Source organism: Parus major, chromosome 1 (genome assembly GCF_001522545.3).
Source record: "Parus major isolate Abel chromosome 1, Parus_major1.1, whole genome shotgun sequence".
NCBI classification, from domain to species: domain Eukaryota; kingdom Metazoa; phylum Chordata; class Aves; order Passeriformes; family Paridae; genus Parus; species Parus major.
In genome coordinates this window covers 40,265,772-40,281,017 of record NC_031768.1, presented here as the reverse complement: position 1 = coordinate 40,281,017, position 15,246 = coordinate 40,265,772, and the positions used below count along the sequence as shown (strand labels likewise).

Genomic DNA, 15,246 nt, shown 5'->3' with positions numbered 1-15,246 from the left:
GTTTTTTGTAAACTATTTTCCAGAGATTGAAACATATGTTGCCCAATGCATTGTATCAGCCAGTGGCACTTACATTCACACAAACTGGGATCTTACACCTAAAATTGAAAAGCACAAACTTTTCTTCCAAGTTACACAAAATCATGGACTGCACATCCTCACTTTTCTAAACTACCTCTCTCAATATTTTTGATAACATTGAAGTACATACCGATCTCAGACTCTCCTGAGTGACGTCTTTGAATGTGACTTTGTAAAAAGGAATAGGTCATAAAAGCCTTTTCACAAAATGGACACTACAAAAACAAAACAAAACAAAGACAAAAAAGCAAAACAAAACAAAACAATTAAAAGCACATTAGTAAATATATTTTTGGTAAATACAGTGGTTAAGGTTTTTAACAGGTTATTACATTTTGTTCATATGTAAAAACAAGGTAACTTTAACAAATTCCACCTCACAAGAACAAAAATTCTCATGGTACCCAAAGGTAAAGTAACAGTACACAGTTCTCTAAGAAAAGGTATGTGGCTACATTAGTATGCTACCTAGAATCCTTCTGAAGCACAAAGTTGATTCAATTACTGTTTCTATAATCTACCTAATAGTTTTGAATATAAATTTGAAGTCAAATTTGGATCCCACCCTTCTTGAAATATCCTTTTTGTTCACCTTCAAAGTACATTCTACTTATGTTCAGAATATCTTAAAAATAGATGGGTAGTACAGGGACAGAAGCTACATCTACAAACTCTCCAATATAGTTTAAGACTATGCATGAGGGCCTGTAATCATTTTAGGATCACTCTCTACCTCTATCTCACACTTTTTTTCAAATAAATACATTTTAACAAAGCACAGACACTCAAAAAAAGTAATTTTTACTTATCAGTGTAATATGACAGTAAGAAACCAGCTTAAGAGGTTCAAGATCTTGTCACCATAATCAATGACAGAAGGAGGATCTGGGGAACTACAGGCCTTTCAGTCTGACCTTGGTGCCTGGCAATGCTCTGGAACAGATCATCTCCAGTGTGATCACATACAGGACAACCAAGTTATCAGACCCAGACAACATGGGTTTAGGAAAGGCAGCTCATGCCCAACTAACCTGATCCTTTTATTACCAGGTGACCTACCTAGTGGGTGAGGGAAAGGCTGTGGATATTGCCTACCTGGACTTCAGCAAAGTCTTCAACACCATCTACCACAGCATTCTCCTGGAAAAGCTGGCATCTTATGGCTTGGGGAGGTACACTCTTCTCTGGGTTAAGAACTGTCTGCATGACAGGCCCAGAGATTGTGGTGGTGTCACATCCAGTTGGCATTTGGTCACTAGTCATGTCCACAGGGATCAGTGATGGGACAGCCCAGTTTACTGTGTTTATTGATGATTTGGATGAGGGGATTGAGTGTACCCTCAGTAAAGTTGCAGACACAACCAACTGAACAGGAATGCTGATCTGATGGAGGGTAGGAAGGCTCTGTAGAAGGATCTGGACAGGATGGATTGATAGACAGAGGGCAACTATGAGGTACAGCAAGACCAAGCACCAGGTCCTTCACTTCAGTCACAAAACCCCCTTTAGCATTACAGGCTTGGGGCAGTGTTTATAAAGCTGCTCAGTGGCAAAAGACCAAGGGGTGTTGGTCAACAGCTGCTGAACATGAGCCAGTGTGTGCCCAGGTGGCCAAGAAGACCAGTGTCATCCTGGCTTGTATCAGCAGTACTGTGGCCAGCAGGACCAGAGCATTGATTGTCCCTCCATACTCATATCTCAAATCTTGTGTCCAGTTCTGGGCCCCTCACTACAAGAAGGACATTGAGGTGCTGGAGTGTGTCCAGAGAAGAGCAATGGAACTGGTGAAAGGTCTGACAGGTAAGACCTACAAGGAACAGATGAGGGGGCTGGGGGTGTTTAGCCTGCAGAAAAGGAGGCGCAGGGGAGACCTTATCCCTCTTTACAACTGCCTGAAAGGAGGCTGCAATTACACAGGGGTCAGCCTCTTCTCCCAGGAAACAAATGACAGGACAAGAGGACTTAACCTCAAGCTGTGACAAGGAAGGTTCAGGTTGGACATCGGAAGGAATTTCTTCATTAAAAAGGAGGTTAAACATTGGGACGGACTGCCAAGGGAGGTGGTGGAGTCACCATCCCTGAAGGTGTTCAAGAAATAAATGAATGCTGCATTTTGTGCCGTGGTCTAGTTGACAAGATGTTGATCAGTCAAAGGTTGGACTTGATGATCTCAGAGGTCTTTTCCAAGCTAAATGATTCTGTGATTATGTGAAATTCCCAGATTTCATTTTATATTTAAAGTGCTGCCACTGGTAGTCAGGTATCCTATAAAACACACTTTTCAGCAAACACTAAAGCCATGAATAATTACGACAAATTTTGTTGAGCAAATTCAAGACCTAATATAAAACCAAAATAAAGTGATATAGTATGGCAGCAATGCTTATTGCTGCCAAGAGGAAGCTTACAGTGTAACAGATTGCACATGATTTATAGAATTAAATTGGCTGTGAAATAATGTTATTCATTCAAGCACAAACGTCATGTCAGTTTGACTTGCTGGTAGTGAAAGAAAGCTCTTACTGCAGTAGACAGGATTAACACGGAATATTTAGGTTTTGAAATATACAACACTTTTCTTGCAACTACTTTTCACAGTGTTAACCACAACATGCATTTTATGTCTACATTGCACATGCGAATGTAAGATTTCTGAACAAAGTATCAAAAAAGTGGAAAGCATTATTTAAAATTAAATTTTTATTACTCACATGAGGGTACTGATGAACAAGCCTTAAATTAATGACTGGTAGGTATCAGTACCATTTTATAGTAGCATTTAGTGGATAAACTTATATTAGTGTTGGACTAAAGGCATTACATCTGAATTCCAAAATTAGCTGTAAAGGGCACCTCTGCTAAAAAAAATTTGTATTATTTGTAAACAATTAACAGACTTATTTGTAAAACATCCAAGACTTTGAGGGCAAGGAATCTGAACTACCCTCTCAGGAACACCAGTTATTACCCCTGTTATCTGGCAATGCAGATCATGGCACAGATAAATATCATACAGTTACTGTTTACTGCTCACACTGCTACCCTGCATTTACAAACACTAGGAAGAGTTCAATCTGTCTCTGGCATTCAAACTCAGAATCCTGAAAACACTGTAGGAACTCCAGGTATTGTTCAACATCATTCCCTGAACTAATTTTTCTCCTGTGAACTTAAATAACTACTAGAGAAAATAAATTACTTACAGAAAAGAAAGAAAAAGGGGAGATCAAAAGTTTACTTTATATGAAATCAAACTACAAATGCGAAATAGATTTCTATCTCTGTTTTACTGCAAATGCCATTGAACAGATTAGCAATGAGACAAGTTCACTACTATGTTTTTCAGCTTCCACAGAGACAGTTGCACACTACAAATATTTCTGAAAAACTAGATAATATTTGGCAATCACAGTATGACAATTATTTAAGTTTACACATAAAATGATACATGCAATCAGTTTTCTTTTGTAACACAGGACAAACTGCTTTGTGAGTTGCATAAAGGTTTTTTTTTAAAAAATAATACCGTATCAGCAGCTTGTCCTTCAGACTAATATTTGAATGCATGAACCTTGCCTCATATACAGTTCTACTCTTGGGGCATACGGTACCTTTTTCCTTACAGAAACATGTGAGGCAACTTAGCTGATGTCTTAAACATTGACCTTTGTCTGTATCTTTAAACATATTAGTCTGAAATCATGTCAAGTCTTTGTGCAGTGTACACTTTAGACTTCAGATTACACCTGAAGCTGAAATTTGCATTTGTGAAACCTGAAAATGCTGATACTGAAAAAATACTTATATCAAACTACCACACCATTGTAGTGAGACAAAAAAATCCCTCCCAATAAAAACAGAGTGCCATGACACTGTCACTCAGAACAGCTATGTACTAAGGTTCTTAAGGAAGACCCTATGGGAACAGATTGTTGTGGAATCAGAGCTGAGCTAACTCACTGAACCCCTTTACCATCTTGCCTGAGTCACTTCTGAGTCATACCCATAAGCATAAACTTTGTGAAACTGGAGAACATCAGTGCAGGACAGTGACTTCTCGCAGATCGCACATTACTGCTCAGCATCAGTTCTGATGCATTTTCTCCATTTGTTTTCTGACCATGCAGCTGACAGGCAAGGAAAGACAGCAACACAACAAAGTAGTAACATGTTTATCACTTTTTTTGTATATGTATCTGACATTTCAGATGCATCTAAATCGAATTCAAGAGTAAAGAGCACCTGCTAGTAAAAAGAGGATTTGTTAAAGATGATGTAGCACTCTCCCAAGAGTCTCTGAAACACAGATGGAAAATAAGTGCCAGCAATGCACTTCCTTTTGCAAGGTCACTGGTCCTTGCAGTTCCAGCCTTTCACCCAGCAAACAACTGCATCCCAGCAGAGTGGGGCTGCCCTGCTGCCCATCCCAGCAGGCTCAGAGCTGACAAGGTTTGTGTGACTGGGCCACCCTGCCCTCTCCTCTCACCTGGTGGTAGTTCGCTCGTGCCTCCAGCATCATTTGCTGGGTGCTGATCATCTTCTTCCTCCGCCTGCATTCTTCCTTGAGCCCCTGGATCTCCTGCAAGCGCTGGGCCACCTCCTTCCCCAACTGGTCACGCTGGGCCTGTGTCTCTCTCAGAGCCTCCTCCAGGCTGCCGAGCTGGGCGCTGAGGTACTCCTGGGAGTGCAGCAGGTACTCGGTGGAGAGCTGTGCCATGCGCAGCAGCTTCAGCAGCAGCGGGTCTGCGGGGCCCTGGCAGTGCGGGCAGCGCTCCTGATCGGCGCTGCAGAAGGTGACATGCTCCAAGTGCGTCTGCAGGACCGCCACGTCCCCATCCCGCGACACCCGTTCCACGTCCACGGTGCTCAGCCGCCGCCAGTCCGGGTTCTCGTGCCGCCCGCGGAACTGGAACGCGGGATACGCCGCCGGCCCCGCGCCGGTCTCGGCCGTCGGCGGGTGGTAGGAGCGCTGGGAGAAGGGCTGCGGGAGAGAGACACGGCTCAGCCCGGGCCGGCACTCCCCGCCCCGCTGCCCGCCCGCCCGTCCCGGCGCTCACCATGTCTGGTCTCCGTTCCTGCGGCTCCGCTCGGCGCCGGCGTCCTCCGCGTCGCTATAGCAGCCCCGGCCTGTGCGAGGGGAGGCGGCAGTGACGCCAGGCTGTGCCGCCTCCCGCCCGCCCCGCCGCTCCCCGCCCCTTCGGCTCCGTGCTCGGCACAAATCCCGTCCTTCTCCCTCCCGGCATCCTCCTCCCCCGACGCCTCCGTAGCTCCTGGCGGCGCCGCCCTGAGGCGCTCTCTCCCGCGGGTCCCGGTGCTCCCGCTGCCCCGGACGCAGCGCATCCTTTACCATCTTCACACGCTACTCGCATCAACAAACGTATCCTCGGCTCCGCTCTCCCGCTTATGCACCTTTAACACAGCTACACAGCCTACGCTTTCTCTCTCCACATTGCCTTCACTTCTTTGAAGTCTGTACATGCCTCCACACTCGCACGTTCATTGCATCAACGTGCCTTCCCATCCTGTGCCTCGACCGTGCTGCTCCTGACTCAAACCTTTCTCACTCCGCCATGACTTAACACTCCTTTAACCCGTGTCGTCCTGTGCCCTTCTCCAGCCTCGCCTACTCAACTTTCCCCCAGATGTGACAACACCTGTCACCTCCCCACCATCAGCATTCTTAGGTATGTCGTTTCTCTGTACATCTTCACGCTGCTGCGCCCTCATGTGCCTGAGCTGGTAGCTCTATGCAATGTCTCCAGTGCAACTCCATACCCCTCCCAGTGCCCACACAACAACCTCCTGTCTGGTGCTTTCAAACACCTTCCTCACCTTAATATAGTCACACACTTTGCATGCTGTTTCCACACGCTCTCCTTACTCATCAAATCAATACACCTCTGCCTGGTATCAGCACACACCAGAACCACTCCTGCAACCATACAACCCTACAACCTCACCACATCTGTCATTCCTGTCTCATTCTACCGATCCCAAACACTTCAGCCCCAAGAAGCACCTCATGGCTTGCGTACATCACCTACTTTACCATCCATGGCCAAATACTTTTCATCAATGCAACCAACAACTTCTGCCTATATCCCTGCCCCACCTCAATTCCCAGTGCTCCCCTGTTTGGTGTTTCTCTTGCTCCTGCTCAGTAACACTGTTTCTAAGCAGCAGCATCCTTCTCCTCCATCATACAAAATTACCCTATTCCCTCACTCATCCTTACCACTCTTTTCTGAAAACTGGCTTTTCCTGTTACCATTTCTTAATATTTCAGTCCCTAGCTACGTCTGCCTTACTGCCATGTTTCACATTTATACCTCCCTAACTTTTCAGTCCCTTCCACGCATTTTTCAGTTTCTCATACTCTTGGTCATTCATACATACCTCTCCAAGAACAGTCACACAATATGTGATCATATACTCTATCCCATAGGTTTCTCTACATCATGCATTATAGACTCACAGAGATGTTCTCAAGGGACCTCTGATGATCATCGTCCAGTCCAAATTTCTGCCGCACACTAGTTCACATCACCTGTGGCATTTAAGATGAACAGACAATTCATGACCTCCTTGTACAGCCTGTTGCATGTCTGTGCTCTCCTCCTGATGAAAACATTATTCTTCATATCTCACTGAGTATCTCTTATTACCAAGATTAAAGAATGGTTTGAATATTTTTGCTGCAATTATTCAAGTAACTGTAGACCACTACCAAAGCGTCCCTTTGCCTTCACCACTCTAAACAAGCCCAGCTCCATCAACTTCTTCTCATAGGTCATGAAGATCCTAACTGTATTGTTAGGCCTCCCCTGTCACCTTTCAGCTCCTCCACATCATTCATACTCCCCCTTAGTATTTCCCTCCATTTGCCTCCTAGGAATTTGTAATGAAGCTCACCTCTCATCTGCACTTTTAACATCCTTCTCTCCAATATAAACTGTAACATGTCTACCAGCAATCTCAATATAGAACTACTTCCACAAAAATAGCAATGCTGCTACATGCACCAACACAAGCACCCTCACAAACTACAAGCTCTTAGTTTTATGTAGATTTCTATGTTGGTTGTTGGTTTTTGTACCTTGAACCTTAAGCCTACTGGTCCCACTTATACCCAAGGTTCAGTTCCATTTAGATTCTTCCATCACTTTCCATGCCACTTATTTTTAATTTAGAAAGACACTGTGTAATATTTGCAACATTGCAGTCTACTTCTGCAAGGATAACATTTTTGCCACCTCTTTTTCTGCAAACAGGGTCTCCAGCAAATCTTCAAAGAAATCCATTTAACATTTTCTTGTGTATATCAAATACAGATCTTCCTGGTTTACCAGTGAACTTTGCATTGCTTTGAGTACCGAAATAAGAAAAAAAACCTGTTAATCTTCTTCAGAGCTATTTCTAATGACAGAGATTCACTTCCGTTTAGTGTATAAATACACTTATATCTGTAAGCAGCTAGATCTTTTAAAATGCTCAAATACTGTCCAAAATGTTCATGCCTCAGATTCTTTAAAATGCCTTGAAAAGCAGGTGTTTGAATATTTTTTCTAATCAAGGGAACTTAACTGTTAAGTTACACATAATGAAATCAAACTCCCAAAAATCTAAACCTAGTATATGCTCCATCTATTTGACATTTTACATATAAAACATGTGAATTTTTAAAGCTACCACTTTGTGTGTCAAGCAGAAGGAGCCTGAAAAAGCACACATTAAATAAGGGCCTTTCACTGAGAGATGCATGGGCTTAATAAGAAAAAAATAACTAAACATTATTTAAAGCCAGCAAAGTAAACCATGCCTGAGGGTAGCTTATTCTCTTCAACCAATGTATTTAGTCAGGATTATCCATACAGATTTGCATACTGCTCCAACTAAACCTGCTTTAACTGAACGTGACCTTGCAGAGGTACCCATCATATATAATGGTCTTTGTTGGAAGGCACCTTAAAGACCATCTACTTCCAACCAGCTGCCGTGGGCAGGGACAACTTCAAGCAGCCCAGGTCACTCAGAGCCCCATCCAACCTGGCCTTGAATGCTGCCAGGGATGGGAGAGGCACCACGAAGTTGAGAAGAGGCACAAGCCGCCCAGGCATCTCAATGGAAATAGAAAAAGTACGGACGGACGGAGGCGGCCCTTTTCGAACATTTTCCCTTTCTTTCTTTGCCGGATTTACTCTATTCTGGGAGCTGTGTCCGTGAGTTATTTAGGGTCATCACGCACCCGCCAGGCTCTCTCGATCAGGGGTGGCACCGCCTGCTCCCCCAGCCACCCCTCCCCTCCGGGACGGGAGGCACGGGGGAAAAGCGGCGCTTCCCCGCGGCGGTGTCCGCGGGCCAGGCCCGGACCCGGCGACTGGGGAGGCGGGCCGAGCACAGCCGGGCCTGCGGGAGGCCCTGAGCCGGGCTCCATCTGCCTGCCAAAACCTCCGGCTCCGCTTCGGAGCGCGGCCGCCTCGCCGCTCCCCCCCCGCCTCCCCCAGCGGAGAGGCCCCGCCGGGCTCTGCCTCCCGCCACCCTGCTGCACCCGGGGTGGTGGGGAGGGAAGGGAGATCCCTGTGCTCACCTCAGGCTGCAGCTCCGCGGGTCTCGGTGGGGGCTGCAGGGCGCGGAGGGGCGGCGGGGCTGCGGCCGCTCCCGCCCCGGCCGTTACCGGCGGTGCCGCGGCTGCGTCCCCCGGCCTCCGCCGGGCCCGTCCCGCGCCGCGGCTGCGGGTGGCGGCTCAGGAGGGGTCGGCGGCCGAGGCAGGCGAGGGCTCCCCCGCTGCTCGCCGACTCTCGCTCCTTGAAAACCTGCCCGGCAGATGTTGATGCCTAGGCGGGATGTCCTTTGTCTTGGTCCGGTCCCGAGCCTCTCCGACCGAGAAGCAGTCTTTTCTGTCCCTTTTTAAAAAATGCAACAAGCTTTGGAAAGGCTGCCTTTGCAAATTCTAGGCACGTTTTACCACGCAGTCACCGAACACGACACGTTTAAACCTGTGGAGCAGCGAACTTCTTAGCGGGATGGGGAGTCGCCGCCGGCGCGGGGCGGGCGGCGCGGCAGGGCAGCGGTGGGGCGGGGGCAGGAACCCGCCTGCCCACCGAGCTGGGTAGGGGATCTTGAGGAGCTGCAGAATCCCATCTGCCCGCCGAGCTGGATAGGGGATCTTGAGGAGCTGCAGGATTCCATCTGCCCGCCGAGCTGGAGCGGAGTCTCGGGATCTGCAGCATCGTGCCTGCCCACCGAGCTGCAAAGGGATTTGTGGGGCTGCAGAAGCCCGCCTGCCTGCCGAGCTGGAGGGAAGCCCGAGGGACCGAGAGCGTAGTGATAATCTCCAATGGGAGAAGGTGTTGATCTTTCATGAGAGTTTCCTGACGTGTCCAGGAAAACACCGTGTTCCAATACAAGGATAAAGCCGGGAGTACGCTTTCCTGCAGGTAGCTTAAAGAAAGTAATGTCAGGAGAAGTTGTTATTTTCAATGAAAATATGTATTATATCATGCAGATAGAATCTTTCTATTCATACAGCTACAGATGACATCAGATCCTTCTGATTTTATTCCTCTTTCCTCTCAGGGTTTTGAATTGTGCTTTTCCTTAATAAATGCTGTGCAGTCTTTGTGACCACAAAGAAAATTTCAGAGTTTGTATTTAATATAAATTATGCTGGCAAATTCACTGATGGAGGTAATCATTAGACATTTACAACACCTAATCTTCATTTAGGAATTCCTTTTGGCCAGGGACACACCACTGTATTTTCTAAAGTAGACAGAATTACTGAGACACCAACTTACCTCACTGAACCATGGAATTCTGTTGCAACAGTGTAGATGTGAGCACATATGCTGTGAACACCAGCTTTAAGAAAAGTGGTAACCATTCAGGTGCTTCAGTTTTTGATGCTCCAAGGGTACCTCAGCATGCTCCAGTCACTAATGGGTGTTCAATCCAGAGGATGAGGCTAGTCTGAAGGAAAACTTGAACATATATCAAAAGTGGACATCCAGTCCTCTGTACTAGTGACTTTTGCTTCTGTAGATCTGTATCTGTTGGGCTACTAAAACAGGCATTGCCAGAGGAAGATGCTTTATGAAGGCTTTAGTGTGATAAACCTTAATTAAGAGAGGACTTTGAAAACCTGCAGTGCGACAGTCCCAGCCTCTGTGGGTGAGGCCTATAGGGAAATATGCAATGCAAGTTGATCAGCACTTTATGTGAAAGGTTGGAGCACTCAGAGATCAAGATCCACAAGTGCAGTGTCTTGGCTGCCCAAGAAATTTTATACCCCCTGCCCTTTTAATGCCCTAATGACAGCACCACAGTCTGTTCAGCATGCGCTCTAAGGATCTCCATTGCTATGAAAGTGGCTTTTATGTCAAAGTAAATGCTAATTGTGTGAGAAAATGCTGGAAATAATCTTCAGTTGATGAGGGGAGTGGCATATGAATTCTGCAGAAATGTGAATTTTGGTTGCTTATTCTAGTATCAGTTTAATACAAAATACACAAGCAGGCCTTGGTTGAGGGCTATAACCAAGATTTTTATGCTGAAGGGGCGGCTCTCACTCTGTCACTCTTTCACTCTTGATTTGTTCCAGAGCTTGATTAATCTTTAATTACTAGCATTAAGTGGTACAGCCTGACTTGGCAAAGGTGGGTATTCTTTAACCCACATTACTACCAGGTTCTACCCTTATATACCTTGGTGACAAAAGTACTCTCCTAAATCAGGTGTGGATTTACTAGGAGAGGACCAAGAGCATTTGCAAGGTATTTGTGAGGCTCATAGAGGGTACCTGCAACTGGAGAACACAAAAATGAGAGTATTCTGATGGTGGGATGAAATACAATGACATCTTGGCACTGGCTATTTGGGAAATGTCCTGGGTAGCAGGGGTATTGGCCACTGAGGGAGGCAGGGCAGGGACAGCCAGGCTTGGCAGTGCCCTCAGAGCCCTGATGCAATGTGTTAAGTGGAAAAGTTATTGGTGTATTTTGTGGCATGGAGGAGGACTACACATGAGGTACAAGATGTTTCAATTTGAGAGGGCAGTGGAAAAACTGTCTTGGGAGCTGAGAAATAGACTCTTGAGTAATATCTCTCCTACAGCACTCTCAGAGTGACGCATACAAGTAATCATTAACCCAGGTGGAAAGTTGACTTCACCAGAATGCTGCATGTATAATAATGAGTCTAGCCAGATTCTTAGTTTGTTTAATCTTTTCCTTACTGCCACTTCCCACCATGGCACATTTTTCAATTTTCAAGCGAGCAGCTGTGTGGTGCTTAGTTGCTGGCTGGTGTTAAACTATGACAAATACCTATAATACTTCCATTTGTTCAAACTTTCCATTGCTCAGTTTACCTGAGGAAATAATTTATGTATTTTTATCACAGGAAAACAAAACAGTTTAAAAAAAGGTAGAATGAACCACTCTCCTGACACTTTTGTGCCACCTCCTTCATTCCAACAAATGCCACTAGCCACAATTAAGCAGTTTAAATAGGCACTGCTCTATGTAGTTTAATAAATTTTATTTTTAATTTTGGATGCTTCAGACTCTTTACAAATTAAATCTTTTTTATCTTCAAATAAAACAGTTTCTCCTAAAAGTTTCTCTTCATGTAACAAGTCTAGCTGGATTTTACTGAGATGGCCAGTTCATTTATCTTCCTTTCTTCCAGACTCAGAGGGAATTCAGCTTAACTATATGTCTGCAAAGACACTGAAACCATTGATGCAATTGCAGCAATAGAAAGGTCACACAAGCAAGTACTTGGATTTTAACACTTAACTACCTCTAGGTGAATTTTCAATGGCATATGTTAGATATTTATTCTTTTCCTTACAACTACATTGCACTTTTTCACTTACGTGGCTATAATATGCTGCAGTTCGGTGGGTAAAAGAGGATGCTAGATGGCATCACAGACCAATGGCTTACATGAACTTATAAAACTGCATGAGGGCTGTTCTGTTGCCAGTCTTGAAAGATGGAAACATCCACTTAGGGAGGAAGAGCATGAAGGTGTCTTCTAGAGCAGGCAGAGGTAAGGCTGCACACATACACACTTTAATTCTGGTCAAAGTGATTGGAAGTGCAAGCTCTGCTTGTTCAGTGTTTTGGCAGACATAAGATAAACATTTTCTGTGACAGCACAGCACTTTGCCAATGGTATTTTTCAAAGTTTGTAAAATCAGAGACATTCAAGAGAAACAAAACAGCTTGCTGGTATCACAGAGATTTGAAACTTGGAGTTGAGCTGAGAAAAATATATGTAACTAATGATAGGTAAACCAAAACCAGTTTCAGGGAAATCAAAACTAGGCAAATAGACTAAATTTCAGAAATTGCTTTAATCAAGAAACAGGAAGAGTTCATTAATGTTAACATTTTTAATATATTTTCAAAATAAAATCCTTTATTTCACAAAAAAACCTCTTAATGTTTGAAGCATAGTTTTTGACTTTCAGATTAGCATTTTAATTGAAAAGTGTTCTATGCCCTAAAAATAAAATACATGCTTTAATAGAGACATGTTTTTGTAATAAATTATTTTGCTCCCTTGCCCTAGACAAGACCAGACACTCACACTCCCTTTCAAGTCTGACAACAATGATCAGCTTTTCCAAGCACAAGTTTAGAGCATGTAAATAAACCTTCTGTGCTGAACTGTAGGTTGTAGGAGCCTTTCTGTTTCCATTTACTGCAAAGGAACCTAGAAAATGGAATTTCCCCACACAGAGGAGCCCTCTCCTGTGAACACCAATCCAAATGTGAAATTCCCAAAATATGTGGCTACATAAACAAGAATCCCATGTTAAGCAGATGTACACTACTATTTCATTTAGCTTCATTATAGCTAAGCTTCTGACAGGGATGTACATAGGTGAGAATAAAAATGAGGTACAAGGACTGAGAGACTTCTTACAAGAAGCAGTCCTGAGAATACTACTTCTGTGTTATCATCCTCTCTCACCTCCTTTATTTTCCTACTAGATTGTGCACGCAACACAACAGTCTGCTATATTGCTTCTGTATTGTAACAGTGATTGTCTGCTCAGTTCAGTCTGCTATATTGCTTCTATATTCTTCCTGGACCAGGAAACTTTTGTTAGAGTGGTTTTGGAATTGAGGTTATTAATTAAATTGTATCTACCAATTGCATCATCAGCATGATGGTCCTCCACAGATACAACTATTTCTACTAAATGTCACCTTATTCAGTTCCCAGTCTCTGAAGCCATGAGTAGCTTCATGAGAGATTCCTTGCGAATTGCCGCCCTCTGATGTTACTATATATTACCAGCAGCAACTTGGGAAAAATTCCTTAGTTTGCCATCTTTACAGCACTTTGAACATTGGTGTAGTCTTTGTCATCCACCCTTTCATGCCAGACTCAAGACTTCTGAAGGAACTTGTTTCTGAAACTAGCCTAATTTTTATAAGTCCCTTTGAAAGCATTTTTATATTTCAGCTATATTGCTTTGCAGACCATCACCAGCTGGGCAGGGGAGGTGATTGAGGTGATTGTCCCACTCTGCAGTGGTGTGGCCACACCTCGAATATTATGTGCAATTTTGTGCACACAATATAATAAAGACATGAAATAATTAGAGTGTCCAAAGGAGGAGGAGAGTGTCCATGAGGATGAAGGGTCTAGAGGCGAAGCCTTATGAGAAGCAGCTGAGGTCACTTGGTCTGTTCAGCCTGAAGGAGACTGAGGGGAGACCCCACTGCAGTTACAGCTTCCTCATGAGGGGAAGGAGACGGGCAGACACTGATCTTTTCTCTCTGGTGACAGTGACAGGACTGAGGGAATGGCCTGAAGCTCTGTCAGGGGAGGTTTAGGTTGGATGTCAGGTAAAAGGTTCTATGTGGCTGGGCACTGGAACAGGCTCCCCAGGTCAGTGGTTACACCAGCCTGACAGAGTTCAAGTGTTTGGCCAATACTCTCAGGCACATGTTATTCTTGGGAATGGTCCTGTGCAGGGCCAGGCGTTGTACTCAGTGATCCTGATGGATCCCTTCTAACTCGGGAAATTCTGTGCTTCTGTCATAGGGCAAGATTGTACTTCCCAATCCGATTTTCATTCTCTGTAATTCTCTGGGCAAATTGGTAACTACTTCTGACTCTAGGGATGTCAAGATGAGCAGGGCGAGAGCGAGCAAAGAGACAACAAATGAAGGGCAGAAGCAGACAGCCACACATCCCGTGCGCCTTTCAGCGCGGGGCCCGGGGAAGGGCGCAGCCATCTCTGTTGAGGGCGGGAGCCGGCCGCGCCGCCACGTTCAGTGAGGGCCCCGCGCCGGGGCGGGGCCGGGCGCGCTCGCGCCCCTCCCTCACGTCCGGCAGCGGGCGGCAGGCAGGGGCGGGCGCGCGCGGCGCGGCCAATCAGCGTGCCCCACGACCCTGCCCGGAGGAGCTGGAGCCGCCGCTCGGTTGGGCCTGGCCCGGAGCCGCCACTGTCGGGACGGGGGGCGGCGACGGAGGAGGAGATGGTGTCCCCCGCTGCCTCCGCCGGGCGCTTGGGCTCCGCGCTGCCCTTCCTGCTTGTGCTCCTCGACCTGCAGTACCAGGGTGAGCCGGGCCGGGGTCTCTTTGGGGGTGCGTTGCGAGGGGGGGCTGTGCCGCGGCCGTCCGCGGCCCGCTGGGGTTGGGCCCTCTGCCGTGGTGGCTGGTGGCTGGTTGCCCTCTCTCGTCCCTCCTGTCGGGGCTGCGCGGTGTCCACCGTGGCGGCGGGGCGCACACCCCACACCCCCCCGCCTCCCCCGGTCCGTGTCGTCTTGAGCCGGGGTGGGGGGGGATATTTCGGGAAAGGGTGTGAAGGAGGAGGTGCAGCGCTGCCACCTCGTCACTTGGGGCTGTGGCGAAGGGTGCGTAATGAGGGCACGGCCTCTGCCGGTGACCTGTTGGGGTTAGTCGGAGTTCCTGGCGGTGCGGTTGGAGGTGGCTCGCTGTGTGTGCGCTTCGCGCTCCCCGGCCTGCTGACGGACGGGCTGAGGCTGCCGCCAGCCACTGTGAGGCCTCGATTGCCATGGAGCCCTTGAGTGCAGCTGTGTGACAACGTTGGCCGTTCTGTGCTAGCCGTGAATGTCTCACTCCCAGGTGGATTTCGTGTAGTTCCGAAGTTCAAAGGCTTCTCCAGTTGCCCTTCTC

General features: G+C 46.5%; 2 protein-coding genes across 5 annotated transcripts in view; one reads left to right on the top strand and one right to left on the bottom strand.

The window, feature by feature from the left end:
* Positions 1–9,695, bottom strand: part of DZIP1 (DAZ interacting zinc finger protein 1) — a 39,922-nt gene extending 30,227 nt beyond the window's left edge. The window contains exons 1-5 of one of the 3 annotated variants that reach the window (XM_019006090.1): positions 8,669–9,695; positions 6,557–6,628; positions 5,139–5,208; positions 4,568–5,062; positions 212–296 (exon numbers count right to left, since the gene is read on the bottom strand). In XM_019006090.1, the coding sequence (XP_018861635.1) occupies positions 212–296; positions 4,568–5,062; positions 5,139–5,141 (583 nt within the window). In that variant the 5' untranslated portion in view covers positions 5,142–5,208; positions 6,557–6,628; positions 8,669–9,695. The remainder of the gene's footprint in view (positions 1–211; positions 297–4,567; positions 5,063–5,138; positions 5,209–6,556; positions 6,629–8,668) is intronic. The other 2 variants (XM_015620619.2, XM_015620628.2) reach the window with 2 other exon arrangements.
* A 4,813-nt stretch (positions 9,696–14,508) lies between these two features.
* Positions 14,509–15,246, top strand: part of DNAJC3 (DnaJ heat shock protein family (Hsp40) member C3) — a 30,471-nt gene continuing 29,733 nt past the window's right edge. The window contains exon 1 of one of the 2 annotated variants that reach the window (XM_015627440.3): positions 14,509–14,667. In XM_015627440.3, coding sequence (XP_015482926.1) covers positions 14,586–14,667 — 82 coding nt within the window. In that variant the 5' untranslated portion in view covers positions 14,509–14,585. The remainder of the gene's footprint in view (positions 14,668–15,246) is intronic. The other variant, XM_033514086.1, reaches the window with a different exon arrangement.